Raw genomic sequence first — 18,040 nt, 5'->3', positions numbered from 1 at the left:
CATCAGCTCTATCTTGGGTACTGCTCTCCCAAGTGCTCATCAAGGCGCGTCAGATGACCAAAGTAGCGTGTGCTCATGTTGCACCAAACTTGAGTTCCACTAGGTACAGCCAGGATTCAGCATCAGCTCTATCTTGGGAACTGCTCTCCCAAGTGCTCATCAAGATGTGACGGATGACCAAAATAGCGTGGGCCTATGTTGCACCAAACCTGAGTTCCACTAGGTACAGCCAGGGTTCGGCATCAGCTCTATCTTGGGTACTGCTCACCCAAGTGCTCATCAAGATGTGACGGATGACCAAAATAGCTTGGGCCTATGTTGCACCAAACCTAAGTTCCACTAAACCTAAGTTCCACTAGGTACAGCCAGGGTTCAGCATCAGCTCTATCTTGGGTACTGCTCTCCCAAGTGCTCATCAAGATGTGACAGTCTGACAGATGACCAAAATAGCGTTGGCCTATGTTGCACCAAACCTGAGTTCCACTAGGTACATCCATGGTTCAGCATCAGCTCTATCTTAGGTACTGCTCACCCAAGTGCCCATCAAGGGATGTCGGATGACCAAAACAGCGTGTGCGTATGTTGCACCAAACCTGAGTTCCACTAGGTACATCCAGGGTTCAGCATCAGCTCTATCTTGAGTACTGCTCACCCAAGTGCTCATCAAGGCATGTCGGATGACCAAAATAGCGTGGGCCTATGTTGTACCAAACCTGAGTTCCACTAGGTACAGCCAGGGTTCAACATCAGCTCAGATCTATGTATACTAAAACCTTCTCCAGAATGTAACAAACACTTTTCTGAAAACCGCATCAAAATCGGTTCAGCCAAACGCGAGATAATCGCGAACAAACATACATACATACATACATACATACATACATACATACATACATACGGGTCAAACTGAGAACCTCCTTTTTTTTTGAAGTCGGTTAAAAAGAGCAAGTCTAAAGGATTCATCATTTTTAAAAGTTGCTGAACAAATGTTGGTCGGTTTGAGGAGTACAGCCTTTAGTTTAATTTATTGCTCCTGTTACAGGAAGCACCCTGTATATTATAGCTGGCTTACTTCCATAATTTTAGAGGCATTGGAATTTTAACTTTCTATCAATTAATTAAATTTCAAATAGACATTCCCACTGCGGGAATTTGCCGGAAGATACATTAATAAATGAAGACACTCTTTTTGCTCAAAAAATTCTAAACCATGAACATAATTTTCGCTAATTCTCTGCATCAAAGCGGAAAGAGGTTTTAATGTGAACTTACCACTTTTATGAATTAAAAACATCCAGCTTATTAAACTTACAATGTAGCCTAATAGGTACTAAGTCATAATTTGCTCATCTCTTATATCAGTATTTACACTTTATAATTGATAATAGACTAAGATTATTTACAAAAGTATCACAGGAATGTTTAAACCATAATAAACATTGGAGTCTCAACAGTATTAAACGCTTTGGTATAAATAGTAAGTTAAAGCATAACAATGGCATTATTAATTAATATAAAACTTAAACCAACAACAGTATTAGGTAGCGAACATAATAAAAACACTCCATTTAGTTTTCAGACATTAAAATAAAATCAATGTACCAGTCACCTGCAATTATGTTACACAACGAAGGCCGCGAAAATATCTGACACGATCCTATTTGTAGAACCGAAAAAGCGATGTCATATGTTTTTGCGGCCTTCGAAGAGTAACATATTATTGCAGGTGACTGGTACATTGATTTTATATAGTACTAGGTAGTAACAAGCAACAACGGTTGCACTCCGGGAGTGCCGATAGAAGTGAAAACTCACCTCACTATGTTACCGACGCCCGGTATATAACACGATACATTGAATTTTTCTTTATTGATTTAAATGCCATTTAAATTATGAGTGGCCACCTTACGGGGCTTACGGTCACGTGATCGCCTTACGCCCCTTACGGTCACGTAGACGTAGAAATAGGGTAAGTAGGCTAACTACCTTATTTTTAGGGTTCCGTAGCCAAATGTAAAAAAACGGAACCCTTATGGATTCGTCATGTCTGTCTGTCTGTGGGTCATTCTCTCATTTCGTGCAAATCGGTGAGATTCTCTCGATTTGTAATTTTTGTTTTAAATGGTAAACTTTTGAGTTTCGTCAATTTGTGGATTCATTTATTAACATTTTTCTGCTAAAGGCACCTTTGTAACGTTATTACTTTTCATTTAATAAGGCTACTGGTAATGAACTACGCGCTGGTAATGAATTCGGCCGAGATGGTAATTTTATCAGTGGACGGTAATGAAACAAACTTATGAAATCGAACATATTCTATGTATATAAATATGTATTTATCTATATACGTATGTATATCGTCGCCTAGCACCCATAGTACAAGCTTTGCTTAGTTTGGGGCTAGGTTGATCTGTGTAAGATGTCCCCCAATATTTATTTATTTATTTATTTATTATTTATATAAAAAACTGTATTTCAAGAAAATTAACACCAATTAAAATCAACAATATTAAAAACATGTGTCTTAAGCACTGCGGAGATGATCAAACCGACTTGACATACACTTGGAGTTGACAATCTCAACTTATAATGTTCAAGCTAGATGGTACATTCACCATTTACTTATCATCATTATAAGTCGAGATTGTTAACCCCAAGTGTTTGTTAAGTCGGTTTGATCATCTGCGCACCATATCACATAAAACATAGTTTTCAAATTTTCAAAAATTAGCATAGACAAAATATATTTAAATCATTCGCGTTTTGTACCTATGTAATTTTTTTTTATCGTTTTAACCCTATAGTGTGGGGTGTCGTCGGATAGGTCTTTAAAAATAAATAGGAGTTTGCAAACAACATTTTTTGATAAAGTCAATCAATTCGGAAATAATAATTTAGAAAGAATAAAAAACGGTTATTCCTTCTAACTTTTGAAAAATCGATCCAAAAAATATGGAAAAAAATCATAAAAATAGTGCTTAATAAACTCATTCAAACAAAATTAAAGCGAACTTGATAAGTTAAGCCGTTTATGAGTTATCGCTAAAAGTCTTCCCTTCTTATTTTATTTAAAAGCCTGGCAAACCTTATTTGTGACCGGATTTTCGCAAGCAACCCTATAACCACATAATAGTGACCGGAAAAAGATAGGCAACCTAGTTGATTTATATTGTACAAGTTGTATACTTTCCATTGGAACTTATTTCGTTTGTCAGACAGATCGGTGAAATTTGAAGAAAAAAAATTTTTTTTTTCAAAAAATAATTAAACATAGTTTTGACCATATTTCTTTAAGCAACCCTATTTATTTATGTTCAGGAATATATTTTCTTTCATAATATGTAAGTTTCATCCGTCAGACATATCGGTGAAGGTCGACCATCTTAGACTACAATGGCTCCCCGGTTGGGCTCCCCTATTATCATATACAGTTTTAAATGTTTATAACAACGTAATATTTATAATAACTAAGCCTCTTTCCATTAAATGCACTGCCTCGAATATATTATCATTACCTTCTTAAGTCATTCATTACCTTTCCCAGTAAAATTAGAAGGAAAAGAAGTGAATGAAATCGATATGAATGAAGTTTTGGAAGTTTTTGTCGCCTACATCAGTTGGCATCAGACCTTAATTTTGCAGAATAAACCATCTGAAAGGGGACACTAAAACACTTCATTACGTATAATTATAATAATGTACACTTGCTACTTACTGTATAAATCACGCGATGGCGATGAAGACTAACGAGAACCACACTCCTTCCCGACCCGAGAGATCGTATATATTTTCGCTAACAGCGGCACACGGGCGTCCGCTACGAGATCACGCGGCCAACTGACTGACGAACAATGTGTTGCATCGGCGGTAGGCGCTATATACCCTCGCTATATAGCAAAATATAGCTAATCTATTTCTCGCGTCGGTAATGAAGAAATTACTTGAACCATACACTTATAAGGCTGTATAGTTTTTATTATTTATTTCTAGCTTCTAATATTATACGATTTAAAACATAACTAAATAAGTCATTTATTGAACAAACAACGAATTTTCTATTTGTAGTATCTTAAGGTTAAAATGTAGGTCAAAGTTATATCTTCACGCGTTACATGTAGAGATGAATGAAAAAATTGGGTGTTAATTGTACATATAAAGAAAATACATATCTTTTTAGAATTGTTCATTGGAGAGACATATACTTTAGGCCCTATGTTACAACCTTGCATTCACAGATATTTGAAAACGCCACCACATTTTTGGTAAATTTCCGAAAACACCGATTTGCACGAAATGCGAGAACGACCCCTGTCTGTCCGTCCGTGTGTCACAGCCACTTTTTTCCGAAACTATAAGAACTATACTGTTGAAACTTGGTAAAAGATTTTCACACAAAAATAGAAAAAAAAATACAATAAATTTTGGGGGTTCCCCATACTTAGAACTGAAACTTAAAAAAAAAATTTCATCATACACATACGTGTGGGGTATGGATAGGTCTCCAAAAATGATATTGAGGTTTCTAATATCATTTTTTTCTAAACTGAATAGTTTGCGCGAGAGACACTCCAAAGTGGTAAAACGTGTCCCCCCCCCCCCTGTAACTTCTAAAATAAGAGAATGATAAAACTAAAAAAATATATGATGTACATTACCATGCAAACTTCCACCGAAAATTGGTTTGAACGAGATCTAGTAAGTAGTTTTTTTTTAATACGTCATAAATCCCCTAAATACGGAACCCTTCATGGGCGAGTTCGACTTGCACTTGGCCGCTTTTATTACTTAAAACATATATTATGTTCACTGGTCTGTAATTTTAGTATCTGAAAACTAATAAAGAATTTATACACTATAATGGTCTATACTTTAATACTGAAATTTAAAGCTGAAGCTCTTGACTAAACAATTCGTTCCACGACATCGACATTCGGAAGTTGAGCAACCCTACACCACATCGCTCCCGTCGAGTAGCTGCAGGTTGTTGCTACCCCCGTCTTCTTGTCAGATATGGTGGTCCCTGAGAGGCCGGACCGAGTCCGCCGAGGACCTCGGAGTCGGGTCCACTCCTGACAACCCTAGCGATCCACTTCTCCGCACCACCAACGTCTTCGTCCCATAATCTGTGACGAAGTTCTCGTTTCTGGTAGGTGTGTTGGCTCTCACGCTTTGGTACCCGCAGCATAACGGGTACCTCGACGTCAGGATTTTCTTGAACGCCTCGCGGAACTCCGTGTTGAATATTGAATAGATGATCGGATTGAACGCCGAGTTTGAATATCCGAGCCATGTCAGAATTTTGAATGCTAAGTCTGGAACAATGTTGGTTAGATTAGGCAATGATTGTGGGATAAGTAAACAACGGAGGCATAACGGACGGAAATACTTTGTGTTGGTGATATTGTAAAGTAAAAAGAAGTTTTTTCTTTTTATATCAACATTCCGGAACTAATAGTAATAATGTATTCTTAATGGCAATAAATATTCTAAGGCTCCGGTTGTCTGTTTGAATGGTCCGGTTTCAGAAGCGATTGATATTTTTGCATAAAATACTTTTTAACTATGACGTTTATAGTGCCACTCCACACCATTTTGTCGCTGCAGAGTTAACCTAGACGGTCTACTGTCGCGCTTGTAGAATGTTTCATTTTTTAATAAAAAAAGTCATGTAGAAAGTCATGTAGTTCTTTACGACGAATAGAAATTTTGGAAACTGTTTAAAATCAATTGAATTATGAAATTAGACGTACCAGGGATACACGTCTTGCAGAACGCGGCGACAATGTTAACGCAGAAGAACGGCACCCAGCACAGCAGGAACACGCCCATGATGATTCCCACCGTGATGGCCGCCTTGTGGTCGGACACGTGGTACGGGGACGAGTGCACGTGCGTGTGGACACGTGTCCGGACGGACTTGGTCCGGTTGTCCGGCAGCTGGACGGTCCGGGTGACGGCGCGGATGGATTTCACGTGTTTCTGAGCGTAGCAGTAGAGCCTGTGGAAAAGGTTATGGAATTAGGCCCCGTAGACAACATGCCAATCGCTAACGCTACGTAGCGAACGAAACGCAACTGTCACTGTCACACTAATATGGAAGAGTGATAAAGAGACACGAAGCGATTCTATAGCGAAGCGATAGCAATTTTATTGTCACCTTGGCTAGGCCGTCAGTGCTGCCCCATTACGCAGAACTAAGCAACGCTTTCACTGTCACACTTATAAGGAATCATAGAGTGATAGAGAGACACAAAGCGATTCGATGGCGAAGCGAAAGCGATTGTCACCTTGGCTAAGCTTCGGATTTTACTTTTGATTTGGTCTTTAAATTAAATGGATTTGTCTACAAGTAAAATGGCCCTCAATGTACCTACTGACATTGACGACCACGGCACTCACATGCCTAATGACATCCCTAATGTCTTTATTTTGGCTTAAACTAATTTGGTTTGAACTGTTTTCTACGCACACGCAGCCAGTGTATTTAAATGACAGTAAAGTCTTTTATGAAATCTTCCTGATTGTTAATCAGCAATCTAAATAATATCTTATTACCTACATTACAAAAGGACAATATAATCAAATATAAACAAACAATATGAGGCGTCTGTTTCCAATAATTGTTCTTAAGGCCTAGACTCGAGATGAAATCTCGAGTAATATGATTTAAGCGATAACATATATGTCTGTCAAAACTATTTCAGTTAAAATACTTTCATTTATAAGCAAACCTGATGTGATAACTCGGGGCATATTCTAGGGATTTGATATCGATAAAAAAAGCGGCCAAGTGCGAGTCGGACTCGCCCATGAAGGGTTCCGTATTTAAGGGATTTATGACGTATTAAAAAAAACTACTTACTAGATCTTGATCAAACCAATTTTCGGTGGAAGTTTGCAGGGTAATGTACATCATATATTTTTTTTAGTTTTATCATTCTCTTATTTTAGAAGTTACAGGGGGGGGACACACATTTTACCACTTTGGAAGTGTCTCTCGCGCAAACTATTCAGTTTAGAAGAAAATGATATTAGAAACCTTAATATCATTTTTGAAGACCTATCCATAGATACCCCACACGTATGGGTTTGAAGAAAAAAAAAATTGAGTTTCAGTTCTAAGTATGGGGAACCCCCAAATTTTTTTTTTCTATTTTTGTGTGAAAATCTTAATGCGGTTCACAGAATACATCTACTTACCAAGTTTCAACAGTTTAATTCTTATAGTTTCGGAAAAAAGTGGCTGTGACATACGGACGGACAGACAGACGGACAGACGGACAGACAGACATGACGATTCCATAAGGGTTCCGTTTTTTGCCATTTGGCTACGGAACCCTAAAAAAGATGTCGATATACATATAATAATGTAGGTACCTAATGGTATTTTTATGACTTAAGATAAATTTCACTATTTATGTAAGTACTTTTAGTTAATAAATGAAAATGGAGTCATGTTTAAGAAATAATATTTTGCTACGTCACTTTAATATAAGAGCCCCGAGCAGTGTTGTGAATAACGCTTATTTTTAGGCTTCAAGACTCGAGCCCTTAAGACTCGTAAGTCTTGAAGACTCGACTATATTTGAGAATTGTATTTATTTATTTTACGCGTATGGACGTAAGAAATCGTCTTTGCCGCCTATGAGGCGTTAAGCCTCGAGAGTCTTAAGGGTTTGAGCCTTTAAGCCTTAAAATGAGCGTTATTCACAACACTAGCCCTAAGTTATCCCAGGTTTGTTTATGCTTCACTATAATAATGTATCAACCTAGATAGTCAAGTTATATGTCATGAAATATGAGCGACCTTTTGTATAACTTGACAAAAAATAAGATATCACTTGGACAACGTTGACGCGTACCTAAATCAGTTTTCATGAAATATTAGAGCCATTTTATAAACCTTTATCCTAGGCTAGGGCTAGGTAGACGTGACAGTGACAGATTTTCGTTAGTTTTATAAATACAGTTTTATATTTTAGCTATGAACAGTAGGACATGGATTGGTGCCTAAGTTTCTTTAGTTTTACATGTATATACTTTTTATACTAAAAAACCGGCCAAGTGCGAGTCGGACTCGCGAACGAAGGGTTCCGTACCATTCCGTAATATCGAGAAAAAACGGCAAAAAAATGAGGTTTTTTGTATGGGAGCACTTTAATAATAGTTTTTAGGGTTCCGTACCCAAAGGGTAAAAACGGGACCCTATTACTAAGACTCCGCTGTCCGTCCGTCCGTCTGTCACCAGGCTGTATCTCACGAACCGTGATAGCTAGACAGTTGAAATTTTCACAGAAGATGTATTTCTGTTGCCGCTATAACAACAAATACTAAAAACAGAATAAAATAAAGATTGAAGTGGGGCTCCCATACAACATACGTGATTTTTGACCGAAGTTAACCAACGTCGGGCGGGGTCAGTACTTGGATGGGTGACCGTTTTTTTGCTTGTTTTGCTCTATTTTTTGTTGATGGTGCGGAACCCTCCGTGCGCGAGTCCGACTCGCACTTGGCCGGTTTTTTTTAATAGTTTTATTAAACTATCATATTTTTGTTTTCATTATTTGCCACTTAATATTGAACTCACTTTACTTTACTTGGAGCTTTAAAACATTTAATGATAATCGAACGAGCGAGCGAAGCGAAGCGAAGTTCTTACATTCAACTTTGATCACGCGGCTGGCTAGCGGCACGTCCCGGCATTTCGATGTTTTTAAGCTGAACTGTCAGAAGATAGTTTGATACACAATAACTTAAGTAAATTTGTTCTAATTTAAATGAAATTGGGTAAACGTGTAGTCGAGGGCATTATATTTAGGACATTAAATTATGAGCAGGATCGATCAAGGGGTTATTGAGCTAGAAGAGCTTAGAAGGCCAAAAAGCTGTTTGTGAGGTGTCTTGCTATTCTGGTCATTTTATTTGCAAGAAAGTATGGTCGAGTTTGGTATTAAATGAAAGTGCTCGGCTTACACTTTTATGATATCGTTTTTAAATTTACCATTTTGAAATAATTAGCAAGATAAAAATAAAATAAAATAAACATAATATATAGGTATTTGACATTTGACAGGAAATATTTCGGCTTACCACAGATACAGTATCAGTTAAGGGCTCCACAGACCTTGCAATAAATCGTACGCGGTTTTCGATCCTTTGACGACTGCATTCAATTGATATTTTTGGCGAACCGCGAGTTCTCAGTTCGGGGCGAACTACTAGTAATACATGTTAGTTACCTATGCAAAGTTTAGGCTACGCATGATCTAAGTAATATGTATAATACATAATAATACCTACATAATTGTAACGGAACTGTTTTATATTGACTGTTTGACTTGATGATATGACTGATATGCCGACCGGTCTGGCCTAGTGGGTAGTGACCCTGCCTGTGAAGCCGCGGTCCTGGGTTCGAATCCCAGTAAGGGCATTTATTTGTGTGATTGGCACAGATATTTGTTCCTGAGTCATGGTTGTTTTCGTATCGTTGTCTGAGTACCCACAACACAAGCCTTCTTGAGCTTACTGTGGGGCTTAGTCAATTTGTGTAAAAATGTCCTATAATATTTATTATTTATATTAGGTACCTATTATTTACGTTAAAGTTCAAGACAAAGGAAACAAGAACTTTTAATACAATATTATCTTTCAGACAATACTTGTTTCATTAAATAAGCGAAAGATTTGATAATTATCTTTTACAAAGTTCTTAAATGTTGTCTCAAAACACACTTATCTTTAGACACGTATTTATGTCTGACCATAGACTAACCCCTGATAGATTCGGCACTATAAAACATAAACGCGGCGCGCGGCTATCGTGACCGCTACTTATGCACTGTTATTGCTTGAAAATGGAAACATAGTCTCGCCGAAACATGTCGCCTGGCGTGAGTGATTAGGTACTGATTACAAATACGTGAGTAATATAAGTTATATGTTCTCGCGGGCTTGGTTTCCGTTTTCGTTTCTTGGCTACGTGAGTTAAAACGTATAATGAATTAATTAGCTTAGCATATACGAAGATTCGAAGCCACCAAATCAAAGTACTTACTTACATAGTAAAGTAAGTAAAATGGCGTCGAATGAATTTGACGACCATTTGACAGTCCATCGTTATCCCGGGAACTTAACAGCTACAAAATCATATAATTGAGGTTGCGCCCTTATTTAAAACGACATGGTAAAATTACTTAAAACTTTGAGTGAATAATAAAATTAAAAAACTAGGTAGGTATATGTAGTTTTTAAATGCTAAAAATTGTAATACAAATAGGAGAAGTGTTGCAAGTAAAACTTTTAAATGAAAGCGTAACTTCGATCTTCGGCCTGACACTTGTAATTTCTTGATATAATAATCATACATTACAGTCTGCTTTATATTTATTATATGATCTATCTAGTTCGTAATCTGTATCTCCAACGAAGTGTCTTTAGCGTTCAGCGTAAACATTTTTGCTAAAGACGTCTAATTTCAAACAAACTTGAGAAACTTAGTATTATTATAATTAAATGTTAAGTATTTGTTGTTTTGGTGAAAACTGTAAACTTTACAGAAATAGTACCTACTATTAGGTAGATAATGCATATAAGGCCATATTCAAACAATGCTTATAAGATTGACATCTTACAGACAGCTAGGTATACGATACCGATCTATCAATGTCAAAAGTGACGTTTTTGGTTGAAGAAATGTGACTTCAGACACTGACAGATCGGTATAGTATCGCTGTGATATCTTATAAGCATTGTTAGAATACGGCGGATAGGCTCATCCCACACAGACAAACAAATTTTATATTGTGAACCTCTATGCTAGGTGTAGGTACCCGTTTGGGTAATGAATAAATTCTGAACATTATAAATAGTATTGACAATGGTCCCTGATTTCGATAAACAAAAAACTATAGACTACTGACAGGGTTCGTAACATTCTAAATTAATTATTCAGTATCCATACAGATTGTTAATTCAATCGTAATAGGATGATACCCTCAAAGGAAAGTTCGTATTTCTTTTTGTTTAATCTATGCTGCGTGTACCTACTTATGTTGTACAATAACATGTTTATTATTTACGTAGGGTATTCAAAGTTTATAATAACATTAATAATATAATATTAAATCTGGTTTAATGTGAAAATACACCTACATATTTATCTTGTAGCTGATTTGAAGTCTTTGAAACTCATACAACAAAGGACATTAAGTAGAGGCAATTCAAGTCTCTTCTGTTTTGTACGTGACACCTCAACACAATAGACCCACGATTTTAGGGTTCCGTAGTCAAATGGCAAAAAACGGAACCCTTATAGATTCGTCATGTCTGTCTGTCTGTCTGTCTGTCCGTCCGTATGTCACTGCCACTTTTCTCCGAAACTATAAGAACTATACTGTTGAAACTTGGTAAGTAGATGTATTCTGTGAACCGCATTAAGATTTTCACACAAAAATAGAAAAAAAAAAACAATAAATTTTGGGGGTCCCCCATACAAAACTGAAACTCAAAATTTTTTTTCTTCATCAAACCCATACGTGTGGGGTATCTATGGATAGGTCTTCAAAAATGATATTGAGGTTTCTAAGGTCATTTTTTTCTAAACTGAATAGTTTGCGCGAGAGACCCCCTGTAACTTCTAAAATAAGAGAATGATAAAACTAAAAAAAATATATGATGTACATTACCATGCAAACTTCCACCGAAAATTAGTTTGAACGAGATCTAGTAAGTAGTTTTTTTAATACGTCATAAATCGCCTAAATACCCTTCATGGGCGAGTCCGACTCGCACTTGGCCGCTTTTTTAGTTTTTCTTTTTCGACACGTTCTTTTAGTTTGTACTCTTATTAAGAATGTGTCGTGTCTTTCATTTTAAGTACACGTGAAGCCGAAATAAGAATCTGTATTTTCTCTCAAATAGATTTGTTGTTGAATTATCTAATGCCCGATATGTGGTTTTGTTTTTTCTATGAGTTTTTTCGTGATAGGATCTTTCAAGGATGTTTTATTTATTATTTGTCCGGTGCTAAGGCGTGTTTCAGGAAGTGACACGTTGCTGACCGGTTTGAAAAATATTTCACGTTAAAACTTAATACAGAACGATATGTGACGGGGCGCTTCCTATGTGTAGTTCTATAGATGCGCCACATAGATTTTTCGTTACGCGTTGTGAGAACGGAAAAAAACATCAAATCATGAGATTCTGTGTAAGTTAATGTTTTCATGTATAAAATAATAATGTGTGTTGTAATGGAAATAATGTATTGACATATAAAATACTTCTATTTTATCAATAAAAGTTTGATTGATTGATTGGAGATGAAGAAAAGAGGAATGTTAGAATAAAAAAATAAAAACAAAATTCCACACGGCTAAAAAGCAACACAGAAAAACAACTAAAGACAAAATAATCGTTTTACAAGTTCATATCGCATTGTAGCGACTGACTTTAATGTAGGATATTGTCTTATGAGAACTGTAAACATATGCCAACTCACCTGCAGTATATACTGATCATGACGATACAGGGCAGTATGAAGGATATACAGCTCGAGACCACAGCATACGTCGGCGTGAGCACCAGCGCGCAGGTCGGGTACCGAGGCGGCCTCTGCGTAGCCGTGGCCTCCTCGTGGGGCCGGTGGAGGCCGAGCGAGATCGGCAGGAAGCTGACGAGGCCCGCCAGCAGCCAGATTGTGGCGATGGTCGCTACGGCCACACGACGGGTCACCCAACGGCCGTACCTGATAAAAAAAACGTTAATACGCTTCGCTTGAACGTTGTAAAAATATCTACCTATAGTAATTTCCATATATGATATTTACCAAGCGCTGTTCGGTGAAGGAAAACATCGGGAGGAAACTGGACTAATCCCAATAAGGCCTAGTTTACCCTCTGGGATTGGAAGGTCAGATGGCAGTCGCTTCCGTATAAGCTAGTGCCTTCGCCAATTACTTGTCAAGCGGACCCCAGGCTCCCATGAGCCGTGGCAAAATTCCGGGACAACGTGAGGAAGATGAGTAATTTCATACATAGGTTTTTTTATCAACCACTTCTAGGGCTTTTGCCGGTCAAAACAGAAAATCGGCGATCGCGGCTTTGGAGTCGAGTATGGAGTCTCATTGCCAACTCGATATTACATCCGTGGTAATTGTGTTAATTTAAATTTAATTGCAAATTTTATGCGAAGACCAATTAACAAGAACCCAAAAAATTTGTACCTAAATTAGTGTAACAGTTACTTTTATAAGAATATTCTGGACATCATCTTAAAACTTGAAATTCAATTTGAAATCTTCACTTCACCCGTGAACTTCCCTAATATTATGCATTCAACTATGTAAGTGTAAGGCCTGAGTGGACGCTCAAGTTGAGCGTGCAGCGGGGCGGGGCGTGCGGCGTGCATATTAAACAAATGCAAACGTATGGTAGCGGCCTTACGCTGCTCAAATCACTTGTGAGCCCGACGCCCTGCTGCATGCGCCGCCGAACGCTCCGCTCCGAGCGTCCACTCAGGCCTTACACTAAAGCTGTTATCATTTATTATACTTCAAAATTCTTATTTTTTTTCAGGTAATATATATTTTTCATCGTATCTTATTTACGTATTAGCTCCAAAAATATAACCAAATTTAGTTACTAAAATGTGTTTATAAATCAAATACAAATGACAAAATTTACGCGTTGTTAAATTTGGTTTTCCGAAACATGAAAATACATCTCAAAATTAATTACATTTCATTGTTGTTACAATTCATTTAACCAGTCACTATCCCGATCAAATGTCGAACTTGTACATTAATCAGAGGCTCATTTTGTTAAAATCAGTGATCACAACAGTGATCGTTAATTTTACAGCAATTTTGGTGCAGCATTAATTGTTGGTTCAAAGCATATGTATGCCCTACTCTAGGTGGAATAGATAATTAGGGTTAATAACAATAATATTAACCTTAACTAATCCTCTCCCTTGAAAAAAAATGAAGAAAATCCTTTATTTTTACTATGCTGCACCAAAATTGCTGGAAAATTAACGATCACTGATTATCAATGCGGCTGATTCTGTTTTAACAATTTGATAAGTTTTTTCATCATCGGTTAATTTTATTTTGATGGCTCCTCTACACGATGGGCCAGCGCCGGCCACTCCAAGGGACGCAGCCATACGGCACAATGAGATAGCAATATCACTTGCTCCCACTAACGCATAAATGCGTCCCTTGGAGTGGCCGGCGCTGGCCCATCGTGGAGAGGAGCCATGAAACGGATGCCTTTGATCGTTGGGGCCATAAGCCTTTGAGCAATCAAGCTATTCAACGCGCATTGTAAACAAGGAATATAAAGGTTAAAATCGGATTGGGACTACACCAACTTTGCTGCTGACCAAGAAATGTTAATTAACTAAGGCCAGAAGGGCTAAGATGGCCGGTTCTTTATCATACCCGTCACGTTCTAACTAGTATGTAAGTGTGAAAGTGACGCATGACATGACATGACCGGTGATAAAAACGCGACCATGATACCGCTGCAGGGATGCACTAGGGTACAAATGTCCCGCGACACGTGTCGGCGACATATCAAGCAGAATCGACGGATGTCGCTTGATCCGGCGACATCGCGCGACTCATGTCCGTAGCGACGTCGGGCGAATAAGTCGTGCGACGACGTAAAGCGCTCAGAACGTTTGAGTTATTTCTAGTTAAACATAGGTATTTTCTTTTCATTTTGACGAATATTGGAGATTGAATGGAGTTGTTCTAGATCTATTTTCGTCAGCGTGCATGATTGATAGCGATATTATTATAATAAGAGTTATTTAATCTCAGTTAATTGGTCAACTGATACGACAAAATAATATTAAATTCAAGGTTAATTTTGGAATATTGAATTGAGTTATTTCACAACTATAAAAACCCATTATTAAATTGTACAACGGGACTTAATCGCGTATCTTCTCCGAGACCACGGGGACAACGCCATCCTCGAAACGTCGGAGGTAAATCTTAAAACTTAGATACGCGATTAAGTCCCGTTGTACAATTTAATAATGTGTAAAAATCGTGAAAGTTTAAATCAGTGTTAAAAAAAACCATTTTCTGATTTGCTAGGACAAAGTGATCTCAAAAGTGTACCGCGAACAAAGTTTGGTGCGGTACACTAAAAATGACCTTAATTTCTATAGATGAAGAAATTGCATAAAAATTGAAAGAAGTGACTCATGTCACGGATGACACAATGTCAAAGAACATCCACCTACTCTATCATTTTAATGTAAATAAAAACAGCCTAAGCGACCATTTTTCTGTAAGTAGGAACTGTATTTTTTTTAAACCTGTGTTTAGTAAAATAAACCTACTACTACTACTACCATTTTATCAAGTACAAACACAAACTACTTATAGTTTCTTGCTAAAAGTGAGCCAAAATGCTTCTAAAGTCAATTTGTCATGTAAGTTGATATTTTTTCCTAATGGTGTCGTATTATGTTTCCAAAACCCTCATGCCTGACAGGAATCCCAATTGAGCAGAGAAAGTAAATTTTCTGACAGCTTCCCCATAAAGCCTCTTTATAAACTTGAAAGCCCCTGAACTTAATTCAATCAGAGCTTTTTACATTTTCCCGATATTTGTAAATTTGAAGTATCATAAAGGAAATACAGCCTGTATTTTATTTTTTCAATTAGGTGCAAACAGCGGAGTTTTAGTATCGGCAGTGGAAGAATAAATGTTTCAAAATGGAATACAAAAATAGGATTCTTAGAATCTTTTATAAATTATTTTTGGTTTTTGAATCGCAACTTGATTCCTGTTCCGTTTTATCATGGAAATTAGACAATAAACAAGCATTTATTATAACAATCATAATACATAGGCAAAGGAGTAGATAATACATAGATAGGGTAGAAAAGGGGATTCAATCGATGTGTGGAAGGGTGGAACCGTCGTCGAACCCAAGCCAGTGGACTGGCAGTGGAATTAAACCGGTGGCGTGTGTGTTTTTGGTAATCATGGATACCCTGTGCAAAATAAATACCTAAGGGAATCAATTGTAAAACTATTTACTTCACAGGATTCTTGATATATTATGGATAATATATGGGTGACCGAGCTTCGCTCGGAAAACATATAAAAACTCGAAAATGCGCGTTTTCCCAGAGATAAGACCTAGCTAGATCGATTTTTCGCCCCAGAAAACCCCCATATAGCAAATTTCATCGAAATCGTTAGAGCCGTTTCCGAGATCCCCGAAATATATATATAAATAAACAAGAATTGCTCGTTTAAAGGTATTAGATTTCAATCCAGATAGATGGTGCATGGTGCATCCTCAGATGGCTTATTATCTTACCTTAGAGGGTCCTTGATGTGGATGTATCGGTCCAGAGATATGGCGCACAGGTTGAGGATGGAGGCGGTGGAACACATGACGTCACACGCGACCCAGGTATCGCAGAACTGCTCGCCGAATACCCAGTAACTGTTGGAATTGAATTCCTTATTATGAACGAATACATTTTTAGTTTTAATCGTGTGTCGATAGATGGCAGTAAATTTACTATGACAATAACTTTCTATACTATATATTCTCTTTGTTATGAATGTCCAAGTGCATCCACACCGTAGTTAACTAGTGATCTGTGTTCACCTATAAGTGGCTAAGTATCTGTTAATGTTAAATATTCTTGTTCCTATGTAATTGTGTAAATGAATTTATCCGTTACTGAAAAGACGCATCTTGATAAACAATTACATTTTTAACTTAAAACATAATCAAATAAAATGACTAAATTTTCATTGTTGGGGTTTTAAAACGCTTTAAAATTCGCCAACAAATTGCTACAGCAAACGCCGCCGTAGCAGCAACCAGCATGGCTAGGAGTTGCGATTGAACAGGCTTAGATTGATTACATACATACTCTAATAGCTGTAACTTACCCCAACAAATCGTTGACTCCAGCAAACGTCATAACGGCAGCGGCAACCAGCATATCTGCGATAGCTAGTGAAGCCAGGAACAGGTTGCCGATACGCCTCAACCCCCGGTCTGTGTAGATGGCTATGCATACTAGGATGTTACCGGCCACGCTCAGGAATATGAGCAGGGACAGGAATATGCCTGGGGACAAATTAAGTACATTAATAATATTGTCTTCGGTTACCGGGATAGTTACTCATGAAATAACGCTATTAAAACTGAGTATATCGCGTAGGTATATTGAATTTATACTTCTTCTTCTTCTCGTGTCGATGGTTTCGTATTTAATATTAAGCGGGATCAGAAGGCAGCGACGCTTAACGCCCTGGGGGCCGATTTTTGAAATTCTACTGCTCGATTTCGTGTATTTCTTTCAGTAATATCTCCACTACTAGGCCTGTAAATTCTACTAATAGAATTGAAAACGAGTGGTCAATATCACTAGATTCCAAATTTCTACCGCTCGTATTTCAAAAATCAGCACTTCGCCGTTTTCCACCGATTTTCGAGTGACGAAATCGAGCGATCGAAATTCAAAAATCGGCCCCCTGTCTGTTGCGTTCCGTAGATCTTGCACGGAACATGTGTGCGGGTTCGCTGGGCAGGACAGCATGTGTATCATCGTTAAGATGGAATTTAATTTATACTCCATCTTGACGTTTCGAACCCTTCTGTTATTGTATATTAGTAGTCAAAAATTACCTAAGCAGCTGCAATATTTTACTAAGAGAATCAATCTTTTGACCATGAACGGTTATAAATCTCCATGCTAAAAATCTTTTACGTAGCATTTTGAGAAGTAAGTATAATCAGCACTCTAGTGGAATGCCTCACATGTAGTACATATATACTACATACATATTACTTTTCGTTGCAGATTTTTCCCAGAATTTCAAATTAGTACTTAATTACCTATAAATACTGTATAAAAAAAAGGGCCCAATCATTAAAGAAATGCCCCGTCCAACAGTTCGGCCCGCGGCATGGGCCCCATTACACTGGCGGCGTTACCTCTCTGTACCGCTAGCGCGATACGCTGAGAGAGGTACGCGCCAGCCTTACG

At 37.6% G+C, this 18,040-nt stretch overlaps 1 protein-coding gene and 1 long non-coding RNA gene across 2 annotated transcripts in view; both read right to left on the bottom strand.

Moving 5' to 3' along the window:
• The window catches only part of LOC134657598 (uncharacterized), a 188,166-nt gene that overhangs the window by 82,233 nt on the left and 87,893 nt on the right, over positions 1–18,040 (bottom strand). The gene's annotated exons all lie outside the window — the stretch shown is intronic.
• LOC134657479 (dopamine receptor 1-like) overlaps positions 4,869–18,040 on the bottom strand; it is a 141,703-nt gene continuing 128,531 nt past the window's right edge. Inside the window, exons 4-8 of the mRNA XM_063513047.1 lie at positions 16,938–17,118; positions 16,351–16,479; positions 12,500–12,745; positions 5,751–5,998; positions 4,869–5,312 (exon numbers count right to left, since the gene is read on the bottom strand). Of these exons, the coding sequence (XP_063369117.1) occupies positions 5,005–5,312; positions 5,751–5,998; positions 12,500–12,745; positions 16,351–16,479; positions 16,938–17,118 (1,112 nt within the window). The 3' untranslated portion in view covers positions 4,869–5,004. The remainder of the gene's footprint in view (positions 5,313–5,750; positions 5,999–12,499; positions 12,746–16,350; positions 16,480–16,937; positions 17,119–18,040) is intronic.

The sequence above is a fragment of the Cydia amplana genome, chromosome 20 (assembly GCF_948474715.1).
Source record: "Cydia amplana chromosome 20, ilCydAmpl1.1, whole genome shotgun sequence".
NCBI classification, from domain to species: domain Eukaryota; kingdom Metazoa; phylum Arthropoda; class Insecta; order Lepidoptera; family Tortricidae; genus Cydia; species Cydia amplana.
Note: the sequence above shows the minus strand (reverse complement) of the source record. Positions and strands in the feature narration are given on the sequence as shown.